The sequence below is a fragment of the Plectropomus leopardus genome, chromosome 5 (genome assembly GCF_026936395.1).
Source record: "Plectropomus leopardus strain MGB_pleo_1.0 chromosome 5, ASM2693639v1, whole genome shotgun sequence".
In the NCBI taxonomy this organism is placed as follows: domain Eukaryota; kingdom Metazoa; phylum Chordata; class Actinopteri; order Perciformes; family Serranidae; genus Plectropomus; species Plectropomus leopardus.
In genome coordinates, this window is record NC_142180.1 from 9,174,835 (window position 1) to 9,189,743 (window position 14,909).

Genomic DNA, 14,909 nt, shown 5'->3' on the forward strand with positions numbered 1-14,909 from the left:
CACTGTTAAATTCTCTATTTTCCTCCGAGACTTTTGGATTTGTAATAAATAGCAAGGAAAATACCTTGCAAGGAAAACTGGAGACAAACCAGTCATTGAGGTTTGGCAAAATTTAGAAGAAAAGGCGCCAGGCCATAGACATATGACACAAATATTAGTTTAATTTAGTTTAATTTTATTATTCAGTGGGCTTTTTCAAAGTGGAAAATGTAAGCATTAATTTAGACCTAGAACAGAAAAAAAATTAAAATGTGGAAAAAAATTCATTTCCATTATATTTTTTTTTGTGTGTCAAAGCTGCTGGAAGCCACTGGAGCTGGGCTAAAGAGGTTAGCCACAGGTTGCCTACCCCTGTACTACACCATTACCTTTTATGCATTTTTATGATATACTTTACTCTGTTTGCAGTTTTATGACACTTGTGGAGTGCACCGTTCAAAACATGGCATGATTTTTCATTAAGATTAGTGCTATTAAGCAAATGCTTACACACTAAATAGAGTTGGGGAATGTAGTAAATCAGCATGCTGCTAAAAACCAACATGCTGTCATATTGAACAACAAACTAACCAACGAATAACCTGTGAGGTTACAGATGAACTGTGCTTTCCTCTGCCTTTATAAATCAAGTCATCATCACTACTAGGATTACTTGATTTACAATGGCAGAGGGAAGCCACATTTGCTCAGGCTCACTTTGAGCCAGGAAAACAATATTAGCATATAACAAAAATACATGAAACTGGCCGATGTTTAAGAAACAAATCCCATTTTAATATATACAAGGAAAACATCAAAATGCTATTTTTAAAAAAAGGCTGAAATACATAAAATATTTTTTGAAGAAAAAAAAAGAAAAGAAAAAACGAAATCGAAATTAAAAAGCTTGTCTATTTACAACACAATGGATAGAGTGTTTGACACCATCTGAATAGCCCTGAGAGGATCCACAATATCTTTGAGTTTGTCCTTTCGAAGAACCCAATCCGGTGCAAATCTGAAAAACAAAACCAGAATGTCAATTAACACTGCAAACATACACTGTATGTATATTTCAGACACATGTAGTGCTTTATGCATGTGTATGAAGTTAGTGTACATGGCCCCAAACTTAACCTCGGTGATTATGATCAGGATGTGTCTTTTGCCTCTTATATAAGACAAAGTTCAAGAATTGCATTCTTTCAAATGCGAAATATTATATATAATATAGCATTTCCTGTCTCAAAAAGATGCAGAAAAATTAGCACTCACATTTGTTTTACTTCTAGGCTGAATTATTGTAATTCCTTGTCATCAGGTTGCTCCAATAAGTCCTCTAAAGACTCTCTAACTGGTCCAGAATACTACAGCACGTGTACTAACTGGAACCAAGGAAAGAGATCATATTTCTCCTTTTTTGGCTTCTCTGCACTGGCTCCATGTAACATCCAGAACTGAGTCTAAAATCCTTCTCACTTCCAAAGCTCTGAATGGTCAGGCTCTGTCTTATCTTTTGTAGTTCCCTATTATCCTGCCAGGATAAATGCAGGTTTACTTGTGGTTCCTAAAGTCTCCAAAAGTAGGAAGGGACCCAGAGCTTTCAGCTCTCAGCTCTCAGACTCCTCTTTTGTGGACCTATCTTCCAGTTTTACTTTGTAAATCCCTTTGAGGCAAATTGTGATTTGCGATGATGGGCTTTAAAAATGAAATTGACTTGACTTGATATACATACTTTGGCGCAGGCCGGGATTTACGAGGCGTTGCTTGGACGAAAAAGCTCCCATTTAGTGATGCGTTCATCTTCTGTTTCATAACAGTTCTTTCAGCATCCATCTTGTGTTTGCGAGCGGTGAGGCGGTAAATACTGCGTATCCTATCCAAGACCTTAGGAAGTTTCATAACCTCCTGAAGAGAGAGCAAAAAAAAGTCTGCATTAAATTTACTAAACAACAATGGCTGACTTTAATGTAAAAAAAAATCTTAAATTATTGGGATAATATTGTTCAGAAGTCTGTATGTTATAGCAACTACAGACCACAGCACGGTGCTGATCTTGCAGGAGGAGAGCGAGAAGAAAGCAGGCCTTGGTGAAGATATTGCCGCCCTTTTCTGCCACTTTATCCCCTGCCCTCTCCCGGTACCGCTGAAGGAGATCTAAGAGCGTCTCCAAAGAGTTTTCCACCGAGTACACTGCTTCAATGGTCTTGTGGTACTGAGGGAGGAAACCAAAATAAGTAAGTGGAGGTGAGGGAAAGAAAGTACAAATAAAGAATGAAATATACGAATGAATCTCTGATTCAGACAAAGCTGAGGAAAAGACCTGAGATGTCCCGAAAGTACACAGACATACTTTTTTTGACATACTAAACTATGACATTATTGCATATTGATGACATACTATACTATTAGGGGTTGTGTTGCAATTTTATGACATACTACAGCATGACTTTTTGACATACAAACTAAAACTGTTTTGCATTTTGATGATATACTATACTGTTTTACTTCTAATTATAATGACACACTAACCTATGATGTTTGTTTGGGGGGGGGTTGCATTGTAAACACTATGAAATTACATTTTTGTTTTAATTTTCATGATATACTATACCATGACTGTTTTTGCATTTTCATGACAAACAATACTATGACATTTTTTGACATAGTACACAATTGCTTGTTTTTGCATTTTTCTGACATGCTATGACCTTTTTTTTTCAAGAAAAAGCCACACACATCCAAAACAATCATTGTGCTGCTGGAAAGTCTGAGGCAGTCTGATTATTTTGCAAGTCAAGAAATCAAAGTCCACAAAGCAAAGTGAAAAATCAATAAACAAACATTGTGTAATAAAATAATGAAATGCCCAAACTTATGCAAAGAGACTGGGGACTTCCAGCATTGGAGAAAAGAGGAAATCTTTCCTCACTTCAGTTGTTATTAGAGAGTAAGAGTCCCAAAGTCTAGTCTCCTCTCATTCCGGTTCACTGTCCTTCAGTTTCACCTCTCAGTGCAGAAACTTCAGCTTTTAAACACGTCATTAAAGCTTTCATTGCATCACACCTAAATGACTGCAAAGCTCTGTTAAACCAATATGAGCTACTGGCTTTAAGATGTTTTATAACGTGCTAGCATTCTTTTTCTCACACCCCCGGCCCTCTCTTTGTACATTAATAAAGCTTCACAGTCCAAATTGCAAATCCTGATTTTATAGTAGGAAGATAGCTAAAAAGCTCTTTTTTTGAAACTCATGAATACAAACGCAGACTTTGCAGAATGTTCCAACATTATCCAAAATGATGCACAACAGACTGTGGGAACGTGAGCCGCTAAACTGAAACTCAAATACAGAAGGATGTAAGCCGTCAGTCTGAACTTGGTTTGCAGAAGAGAAACTGAGCCTGAACCTCAATTAGATGATATAAAAGGAACAGGAAGTCTGTGGGGAAGTGAGAGACGAGAGAAAAACTGAAGAAATGCTGTGAACTTCTCCATCCATCCTTAGCTAAACACCCTGGCATTCAACATATGAACTTTACTCTTATGACAGAAGAGGTACTTTATACTAATCTGTTATTCATTACCAGTATTATTAATGTAACATGAACTAACAAGTAGTAAACATAAGAGAACTTATCAAATGGATATGTTTAATAAGTAAATAAAGATCGATACCAATCTCATCTATATGTTACACATGAAGCTGGCCAGTTAGCTTAGTGAGGCCCCCTGGCTCCATCCAAAAACAGTCCACCTACCATCATCTCCGAAGATCACTGTTTAACATGCTGTTTATCTGTTGTTTAGTCCATACAAAATTCAATAGTCAATAAAAAAAGGCTAACAGAAAAATCATTTTGTCCTGCATTTTAATAATTTCATTCATCAAAAATCAACCCTGCACAAAATCCTCTGTTGTTTATTGTAAGAGATATAACAAAAGTTCACAGTTCATCTGCACACGCTGCCCACACCACAGTGACATACCTGGCTGAAAATCAACAAAGGATCACTCTGAGCTAAGTGCCTACTAGCAAATAAATTACATTTTCAAAACACACATAAAACAAAACTTTTTTCTGCTGAACACAATCACATTTTGTTGAAACATGCTGGTTAATACAGATGATTCTTCCAAAATAGTTTTTTTTCTAAATAATTGTGCTTGTAGCCCAACATTACCACATCTAATTGAAAATGCTAGTTATTCTGGGACCTATTAGTTAATTTTTGATTTCCAAGAAGCGTTATCAATGTATCAACAGCAGACTAAAGATCCTCTGGACGGAACTGAATAATCCTACAACCAATCACATCAATGAAACATGGGACAAACGCTGAGCTGTGAACAAATGTGAACAGACTATTGTGTGCAGAGGTTCAACACCATGTCAGTGTGTCAGTTTTTTCATTTTTGCCACCAGAATTTGAAAAAAGTACTTCATCAGGAAATGCTGCATCACCTGCAGCCTCTTGGTTGTTTATGAAAATGCCTTAATGGGTTCCTTTTTACTAAGGTAGTTTTACCCTTGCTTTAGTTTCTCAGCGAGAGGGCGCACCAGTCAAAAATGCAAATTTTGCATGAAGCACTGAGGTCTGAACATTTTTAGTCATCGCATCAAACCTGACTAATCTCTGTTTTGATCCAAATCAAGCTGGCTGAAAATCTGTCTAATCACGACGGGCACCAGACACATCTGACAGCACTAATTAAACGAGCCCTCAGTTTATGTGGTTCCCCGGCTAGTCAGTTTGGATTTGAATTTTCAGTTAAGCCAAATTCTTTGCTCTCCCCCAAGCAGTGACGTACTTGGCATGACTCAGATGTAAATTTCTCACGTTTATGCCTTCCTACCTTGAGAGGAGAAGTCAAGCTTTAATGTAAAAGAAGCCAACATCAGCTAATGACTATATTTTGCATTGTTTTCATGTTTCACACCCTGAGATACATGGGCAGAGTAGATCTGTGTTTGTACCTTGGAGAGGTTGAGGAGGATCTGGATGGAGTGGGTGATGACGTCCATGCAGGGGACGCTCCTGTTGCAGCAGCGGATGAGTGTGAAGATGACATTGGTGGCTCCGCTCTCTACCAGTCGCTCACAGCACTCTGGAGAAAGCCTGGTGGCGGTTTCTGTGTATGCACGCATATGTAACACGCACATGTAACACACAAACGTAACACGCACACATATCACACACATGCTCTTCTGTTAGCACTAAGGACAAACTGCGCTACTGAAACGATCGTTCTCACATTATCAGAATCAAGTATTAGAAGTGTTTTTTCATCTATGAGGCACATAAACTTCATTGGATTTTTAGATGACACACATTAGATTCTGGGAACACACGTCAACCACCGTCTTATGTAACGCATTCCGTCTAATCTCAAAAACACAAGCACTTTTGCTATTACAACACACAACAGAAAAAGGAACTTTTGCTCATGCAGTTTCCTAGACGTCTTCCTGTTTCTCTTGGTCAGCTTTGTTGCAGAATTACAGTGGCCACAGTTGGGGTCAGAACTTGCCCAGAAGTGTTTAGATTGTTTTAATTAGGAATTAAAAGACAGCCAAAAATGGCATGGGACGAGTACACTGTGAGCATCTCTGTAAAGGGGAGACTTACTGGTAACCATATAATCCATTTCTATTCAGATATCTTGAGGTCAGAGGTCAGTGGGCTCCTGTGAAATGACCATGCAGTTGTTCCATAACCAAAATTTAGCCTACCTTTGTTAGTGTTATTCAGACTTGTTACTGAAAAGCTAGCATGACTTAGGTTGTATTACTGGATTACTTAGGTCTTCATGTAAGGACCTTATTCACATGCAAATGAACTTGTTAACCCTGACAGCCCTACTTGGGACTAATCATTCTTTAGTGATAACTTTTCCTATTTTCTCTGGATTCATTGATTAGTTTAATGAAGACTGAATATAATTTCTTACAGATGTAGTCATATAGAAACGCTGATACTCCCAAGTCAGAATAGGAACACAGAATCATGAATATTTCATCATCAATATTGTGGAATTTATCTACAAGCTCAACAATGCAAATTCAACATCACACTCTACTGGTTGCATGCTTAAAATGCAGCCTCATTCTCTAATAAAGAGCAAACAAAATGGGTTAAAGAAAAACTGTGCTTCACTTACCACAATAAAGGTTGCTCTTTATGGCAAAAAAGTTAAAACCTTTTTTTGCTCTTTATGGCAAAAAAGGTTTTAACTGGAAGGTTTTATTGTTACATCATATTGGTGAATAATCAGAAATTGTAAAACTTACCCAGGTTTTTCAGGGCCTCCAGGATATAGGAGAAGTGTTTGTATCGAAGGAGGTAGTCCAGGGCAGACGAAGTCTTGTTACAGAGTTTGTCCTCCTCTCGGACGCTGGCGGAGACTTCACGCAGGTTGTGTCTCAACTTCACCACCTTGGGATTGTCGTTCAGTCGGCGGGAGCGGTGTCCTCTCCACAGAGCCTGGGAGGAAAGCAGGAGGGAGATGGACCGAAGGTGGGAAAAAAGAAGGAATTAAAAGAAAAACTCTAATTAGCTGCTCATAATTAGTGCATTAGATCAGAAGATATTTAGAATTTCATGTCAAAGGAAGGGAACTGCACTAGGATTAAAATGGTTTACAAACTCAATGCAATTTTCTTCATCTTGGACTTAAAACTACCATCTACTCAAACCAAAGATTTTGTTTTTACATTGATCCCAAATGTCCCTAAAATAACATTTTCAGGAGTCTTACTTCCTTCATGTGTTTATAACGTCCGAGTTTGAAAGTTAGATTTTCTGAATTTTGGTCAGAAATACATAGCTGCAGAAACATTTTATTGAGTACTTTGTCCACTATCAGAGTGAAGAGATAATATTTCCTTATTTTAAATATTTTTCATGTTTATTGACCAAAATGTCTTGTGTGACACCACAACAATATTATGATCCTTTCCAGCAACACCTACACAAGTATTTACAAACTGTATGAATGACATTTGACATGCTGTAGAACCAATAACTATGGCTGAGGAAAAGAAAGTGTTGATGAAGTGGACACTGGACTTAAGAAATAGTACAGCATTACTTATGCTACAAGAGCTGCCCTGAGGAATGATTATTTACCCAATCTGCAACACAAGGAACTGATTCTTACAACTTTTTGGAGAATACTAACTTCAAACTTTAAACTTTACCAGACTTTGAGCTGACATAAAAGAGTGAGTAAATCACAAATTGTCCCTTTTGTATCCACTTTTGTATTAGAGTGGTGACACTGGGCATCTGTCACTAACTTATGCATAGAAATATTCTTACTTTGTGCATAAAATAAGTTTGTTCCCAACATAGTGCAAATGTTAGTGAATCAGAATCCTTCTAGACCGACAGGCACATGCCCACAGCTTACTGCTACACTCCCAGTTTCTCTATATAAGGAATTACATTGTTTATCATGGAAAAGTAAATTCATTATGAGACAGACACATTTAGTTAAAACAGAAGTCCTACAACTTAAGACAAATTAGATTTAATACTTTTGAAGACTTTTTTAAAAAAATACCATTCTGGATAAAATTTCAGACAAGTTTTACAAAAACCTAAAATGAAAAAAAAAAAGTACCAACCTTTTACAGATTTAGGAACAATTTTGGCCAAACACTTCTAACATAAAACATTACATTTTTGGTCAAGTGAAAAAGTCAGATCTGGTTAGAATTGAGAAATACCTAGCATGACTTAACAAAACTTGTGTTTGTATTTTTAAGACTTTTGAAAGACCGATTTAAGACATTTTAATACCAATTAAGGCCTTATTTCTGTATTAATGAATTCAGTACCTTTTGAGACTTTTTAAGGATCCGTGAGGACCCTGGTTAAAGATAAAAGGGGTACATTTATGTATTTTAAGAGAGACTGGCCTTCATCATGTGTCTGAGACAGTTTTACATTTGATTACAGAGAACCAACACTTACATACATAAGATTTATGTGTAAGAAATGTTTGTGAATTTGGCCCAGTGTCAACTCCCACCTTGAAAGAGTAGGCACACCATTTGTCAAGTCTGTTATAAAGCAAACTCGTGTGCCCATATTAACATTAAACATTTTTTTGTTTACTGTAGTCATTGATTCTGTTCACATTTCCAAATTTGCTTTCAATGGAAGTGATGAGGCACAGAATCCTCATTTCCGTGCTGTCTGCATAAGTAAAATCAAATAGATATCTTCAAAAGTAAGTCTTCAAAATAAAATTTCCTGTTTCCCCACACAGTATTAAGCTGCTTTGAAGGCACAATGACAAAAAGAAGGAAGTTTGGACTACAAACACTAACTTTAGGAGATACTCATTTGATATGTTGAACTCAGACAGCTTTTGAACACATTTCTATACAGAAAGAGGGCTGTGGATTTGGTCCTCCATCACAATGTTAGGAAAGCATCCTAAGAAAAGCAGCCTGTCTCAATCTTCATATGGGTACCTCAGTACTGTTTTCAGACATGCTTGAAAAAGTGTGAGCTGTAGAAGTGTGACTGTAGTACCTGAGCTTTGACGATGCCCTGTTGAACCCTCTTCTGGCGCCTAAGAAGGAGGAATTTGCGGACAGCCTGCTGGATAACAGACGCAGCCTTGTGGCGACGGGCTAACCAGCACCTGACCACTCTCTGGGCTACGACCACCTTCCTCCTGTCCTCTAGATACCGTCTCCTCTGCTGCCTCACTCTCACCCATCGCTGGGGAAAAATACAAGGAGATCATTGCAAAAATGAGCTCTTAGGACTCCTTAAATTCATCAGAGTTGCAGATTTTGTTTTGAAATTTGCATTGTTGGCTGTGTGTCGCAGTACCTGTATGGTGATGACAGAATGGATTTGTCTTTTGGCCGACTCCAAAGCCCGGTGGGCTCTCAGAGCTCGTTGGATCTTTATGGCACTCAGATGGTGGAAGACAGCGGATGCAAAACGGAGCCTCCTCTCTGCCTTGGCTCTCTCAAGTACCTGGAACACAATAGCATGCAATTTAAATATCCTTTTTTGTTTAAGCTTTTTAACCTGTTAGCTGCAACTGGATTATGTTTTAACCATTTTTTTTCTATGTTAGTGAATGGAAAATAATGGCTATCTGGAAAGCAGAGATGAAAAAGATCTAACTTTAAATAAAATCTTTTACCTGTCGTCTTGAGATCCAGACTCGGCAGTGTGTCTGAAGTGTGATGGCAGCCTTTCTCATCCGGGTGTAGTTGTTCCTCTCCAATCTGCCTAGCTGCACTGCCCGGACCCACTGCTGAAGTTTAATAGCTGCCTCTCTCTTCCGTTGGAAGATGCGCCTCTGTACTGAGCATTTCCAGCACGACTGGATCACAACAGCAGCTCTGTTTTGTCGCCTTATGTCCCTCCTAACATACCAGCCTCTAAACGCTGCCTGAAGAGTGATGCTGGATTGCTTAATTTCAAGGAACTTTTCTCTTTCTTGCCGCTGAAGAATACAGGAGCGATAGTGTCTCTGGATGATAATGGCAGACAGACGCATGGCCTGGAATTTGACTTCTTCTCTGTGCTTTCTGAATGCAGACTGGATCACGGTGGCAGCCTGATGCCAAAGAGCAACCTCCTTTCTGACCTGCTGACCTCTGAATGCTGCCTGAAGGACGACAGCAGCGCTGTGCATTTCCAGGTATTGTTTTCTTTGTGCTTTGGCTGCAACAGAAGCTCGATATGTTCGCTGAATACTAAGGACGGAACATTTCAGTTTTAGATACTGCTGGCGTTCAGAGTAGCCTCTGTAAGCTCTCTGGATAACACTGGCTGCGTGATGTCTTTGTTTGATGAGTCTTCTGGATTTCATTCCACGGAGTGCAGCTTGTAGATTAATGACAGCTTTTTTAACCTCCTGATAATGTTTTACCTCAATGTTTCTCTGTCTCTGAGCTCTAAACCTCTGCTGTAAGACACACACTGCCCAGCGCTGTCTCCTGAAGGCTGACTGCTGTTTATGTCTCTTGAAGTTTGCTTGAATGACAGTAGCTGCCCTGTGCATCTTGGCGATGCTGCTTCTCACACGATGACCTCTGAATGCTGCCTGAAGAACAATGGCAGAATTTCTGACTTTTAGGAAGTTTTCTCTTTCTTTCCTTTGAAGAACACGGGAGCGATAGTGTCTCTGGATGATAATGGCAGACAGACGCATGGCCTGGAATTTGACTTCTTCTCTGTGCTTTCTGAATGCAGACTGGATCACAGTGGCAGCCTGATGCCAACAAGCAACCTCCTTTCTGACCTGCTGACCTCTGAATGCTGCCTGAAGCTTGACAGCAGCGCTGCGCAATTTTTGGTATTTCTGCTTTTGTTCCTTTGCTGCTACAGTGGCCCGATACCTCCGCTGAATGGTGAGGACGGAGGATTTCAAGGTCAGATACTTCTTGTGTTCACAGTGGGCTCTGTAAGCTCGCTGGATAACACCTGCAGACTGGTGTCTTTCTTTGATGACTCGTCTGGATTTCATTCCACGATATGCAGCCTGTAACATTATAGCAGCTTTTCTGCGCTGATGATACTGTTTTACCTCAGTGTTTCTCTGTCTCTGAGCTCTAAACCTCTGCTGTAAGACACACACTGCCCAGCGCTGTCTCCTGAAGGCTGACTGCTGTTTATGTTTCTTGAAGTTTGCTTGAATGACAGTAGCTGCCCTGTGCATCTTGGCGATGCTGCTTCTCACATGATGACCTCTGAATGCTGCCTGAAGAACTACAGCAGCATGTTTCATTATTAAAAACTTTTCTCTGACTTGTCTTTGAAGAATATGCGAGCGATAGCGTCTTTGAATTATAATGGCAGACAGACGCATGGCCTGGAATTTGACTTCTTCTCTGTGCTTTCTGAATGCAGACTGGATCACAGTGGCAGCCTGATGCCAACGAGCAACCTCCTTTCTGACCTGCTGACCTCTGAATGCTGCCTGAAGGACGACAGCATCGCTGCGCAATTTTTGGTATTTCTGCTTTTGTTCCTTTGCTGCTACAGTGGCCCGATACCTCCGCTGAATGGTGAGGACGGAGGATTTCAAGGTCAGATACTTCTTGTGTTCACAGTGGGCTCTGTAAGCTCGCTGGATAACACCTGCAGACTGGTGTCTTTCTTTGATGACTCGTCTGGATTTCATTCCACGATATGCAGCCTGTAACATTATAGCAGCTTTTCTGCGCTGATGATACTGTTTTACCTCAGTGTTTCTCTGTCTCTGAGCTCTAAACCTCTGCTGTAAGACACACACTGCCCAGCGCTGTCTCCTGAAGGCTGACTGCTGTTTATGTTTCTTGAAGTTTGCTTGAATGACAGTAGCTGCCCTGTGCATCTTGGCGATACTGCTTCTCACACAATGACCTCTGAATGCTGCCTGAAGAACAATGGCAGAATTTCTGACTTTTAGGAAGTTTTCTCTTTCTTTCCTTTGAAGAATACAGGAGCGATAGTGTCTCTGGATGATAATGGCAGACAGACGCATGGCCTGGAATTTGACTTCTTCTCTGTGCTTTCTGAATGCAGACTGGATCACAGTGGCAGCCTGATGCCAAAGAGCAACCTCCTTTCTGACCTGCTGACCTCTGAATGCTGCCTGAAGCTTGACAGCAGCGCTGCGCAATTTTTGGTATTTCTGCTTTTGTTGCTTTGCTGCTACAGTTGCCCGATACTTTCGCTGAATAGTGAGGACGGAGGATTTTAAGGTCAGATACTGTTTGTGCTCACAGTGGGCTCTGTAAGCTCGCTGGATAACACTGGCAGCCTGATGCCTTTGCTTAGCGATTCGTCTGGATTTCATTCCACGGAAGGCAGCTTGAAAGACAATAGCAGCATTTCTCTTGGCGCTCAGGCTTTGCATCTCCTCTCTCATCTTCTTGTTGGCTCTGTAGTGTGCTTGTAAAACACTGGCAGTCCTGCGGAGAGTCTTGTAGTAGGTTCTCTGCTGGTACATCCGGAAGTGAGACTGAATCGTTGCAGCTGCAGCGTGCTGGATGCGCAACTGTGTTCTGACCTTACATCCTCTGTAGGCTGCCTGCAGACAAATGACTGCCCTGCGCTTTGACAGGTACTCCAAATGCTCTTTTTTTGTCATGGTCAGTGCTCTGTACCTCTGCTGACAAACCCAAGCTGCTGCCTTAAGAGCAAGGAACCTCTTCCTTTCCCGAAAGGTGAGAAACTTTCTCTGAATGATTGTAGCAGCTTGGTGTATCACTACGATCTTCCTCCTGGCTCTGTAGCCACGATATGCTGCCTGGATGACTACAGCGGCAGATTTCATTGTCCTGTACCTCTGAATCTGTCGTTCCCTGAGTGTTTTGGCCCTGTAACGTTCCTGAATAATGATGGCAGCACACTTGGTGGCAAGGTAAGCCATGCGTGTTCTGTGCATCCTGAACTGAGCTTGGATTGCTCTGGCAGCGTTGTGCCTCTTCGTAAGGTCATCTCTCACTCTAAATCCCCGGTAGACAGCTTGTATCTTTATCGCAGCTTGCTTTAGCTCTCTGTATGCATTTTGCTGCGCCCTGCAGACAAGAAGAGCTCTGTATCGGCTTTGGATGATAATTGCTGCACTTTGTAGGAGGACGTATCGTTTCCTGCATAAAAACCTCCTAACTGAAGACTGAATGACAGTTGCTGCCTGGTGCTTTTTCTTCAGCTCTGTCCTAATTCTCATGCCTCTGAATCCAGCTTGGAGTGTAATGCAGGCTGCCCTCATGTACAGGAATGCTCTCCTCATCTCCTTTCCAGCCATATAAGCTCTGAAGTGGCGCTGTATGACCAAAGCACAGGCCTTCATGGACCTGTACTCTGCTTGCGCTCTGTGCCGACGGTAGCAAGCCTGTATTAGTGTCGCACACTGATGTTGCTTCTCTATCCTCTGCCTGTCAGCTCTGCCTCTCCAGTTTGCTTGTATGGCAAGTGCAGCACTCCTAAGAGTGTCGTAATCCCTCTTTGTCTTATGAGCCAAAGCCGTGGCTCTGTACTTTTGCTGTATCAGAGCAGCAGCTTTTCTCAGGACAAGGTAGCGCTTTTGGGCAGTGTGCTTCCTGAAAGCTGCCTGGATTACAGTTGCAGCCTTGTGTTGTTTTTTCAGCAAGTCCCGAGCCACTTTCCCACGATAAGCTGCCTGTATGGTAATGGCAGCACATTTCATCCTCAAAAACATTTGCCTTTCCATGTCTCTTTTCACAGAGGCCCTGAACCAGCGCTGGATTATGACCGCAGCGCATCTCATCTTCGCCACCTGTTTTCTGACAACATGGCCTCTGAAGGCTCTCTGAATGACAACAGACGAGTGCTGCTGCAGCTTCAATGTCTGAAAGCAGCGCCTCTGTGCATGACCTCTGTACAAGGCTTGAATAAGCACAGTGCTTCTCTTGATCATCCTGTATTGATGAAGACACCTCTGCATTCGATACCAGGACTGAATCTGAACAGCAGCGGCAGTTCTTTTAGTCATTTTGTCTGTGTACCATTTCTTAAACACAGCTTGTATCACTCTGGCAGCATGGTTTTCCTTCTCTGTTTTCCTGGTCTTCCATCTTCTGTACCCGCTTTGTATTTTCACCGCTGCAGCTCTAAGGGAGAGAAAATGTTCCCGATCTCTTCTTGCCAGAGCCAATGCTCGAAAGTGCTTCTGAATGACAGTCACCGCCCAATAGATTCTTCCATAAGCAGAGGCCGCCCTCCTCATTCGCCATTGTGCTTGGACAATGATGGCGTAGTACCTGAGGCGCTGGTAAGCCCGCATGGATGAAAACATCCTCCACTGAGCCTGCATGGACAAGGTAAGAACAATCTATTACTGAAGCACGTGTCCTTGCCGCAACAAAACAGGCACATATTAAAACTCGAGCAAAAAAACAAATGTTCGCCAAACTTTTCTTAAACTACTGAATCTAAACTAAATCAGATCACCAAGTCAAAACCATCAACACCTGATACTGCTGAAACATATTTTTTTTGTTGTTTCTACTAAACAGTTTATCAAGTACAACTTAGTCAGTTAGACTTTATTACATGTGTCAGGATGAAAAATGCTGTTAAACACCTACCTGGATGACAGTTGCTGCTTCATGCTGCAGAGCCCGACGTTGAGCCTGTTTTTGTAGCCTCAGCCTGTTGCGGGCTGCATAACCTCTCCACACTGACTGGATGACAGTGGCAGCTAAGACTTGCCTCTTAGCTCTGCGCCTCTGGAGAAAACTCCTCACAACTAACTGGATCTTCATAGCAGCCTTGTTTCTTTCCTGTGTCCAAACAAAAAACAAGAAACAAGATACACTTATTGTTGTTCCAAAAATATAATTTAAACTAATATTATATTAGTTTTTCTGTTTCTGTTTCGGGTGACAATTCTCTGTATGTTCATCAGTATTTACATTGTCATATCATTTTCACTTTATCTTACAGCACTTCAATATCAATTTTTATCAATCAATATTTGCGTCCTTTGATGGTAAAATGTATCCTATGACTTATTAAATGACTGAGTTATCAGTTAAACATTTTATGTAATAAAATTTATGACCAGTTAATTTATTTCCTTTGATCTCATATATATGTAACCATTTTATTTGATATATTTTTTCATTTTTTTTTCATTTTATCGTGCATTTTTTTGTTTTGTCTGTATTATTTTAATATTAACTAGTCATAAAATAATAATTAAAAGAAAAACTAACTAAAAAAAAATCTTATCATTTTTAATATCATTAAAAATGATAAGATTTTTCACATTTGTGCACCTGATTAAAACTTTCAATAATCCAAAGACAGGGCAGTGGTTGACAGTTTTACACAAATAAATAAATAAATAGATATTTGCAATGTAATCATTAAATATGAGGAAATGTTAAATACAAAAAATTATTGCACAGCATTTTTTAAATTTATCTACACTTAAA

General features: G+C 40.4%; 1 protein-coding gene across 1 annotated transcript in view; it reads right to left on the reverse strand.

Annotated features, from left to right (window-relative positions):
- Positions 1-752: 752 nt before the first annotated feature.
- aspm (assembly factor for spindle microtubules) overlaps positions 753-14,909 on the reverse strand; it is a 32,652-nt gene continuing 18,495 nt past the window's right edge. Inside the window, exons 18-26 of the mRNA XM_042514046.2 lie at positions 14,058-14,252; positions 9,155-13,777; positions 8,833-8,982; positions 8,527-8,718; positions 6,273-6,465; positions 4,959-5,113; positions 2,018-2,194; positions 1,715-1,887; positions 753-997 (exon numbers count right to left, since the gene is read on the reverse strand). Coding sequence (XP_042369980.2) covers positions 895-997; positions 1,715-1,887; positions 2,018-2,194; positions 4,959-5,113; positions 6,273-6,465; positions 8,527-8,718; positions 8,833-8,982; positions 9,155-13,777; positions 14,058-14,252 — 5,961 coding nt within the window. The 3' untranslated portion in view covers positions 753-894. The remainder of the gene's footprint in view (positions 998-1,714; positions 1,888-2,017; positions 2,195-4,958; positions 5,114-6,272; positions 6,466-8,526; positions 8,719-8,832; positions 8,983-9,154; positions 13,778-14,057; positions 14,253-14,909) is intronic.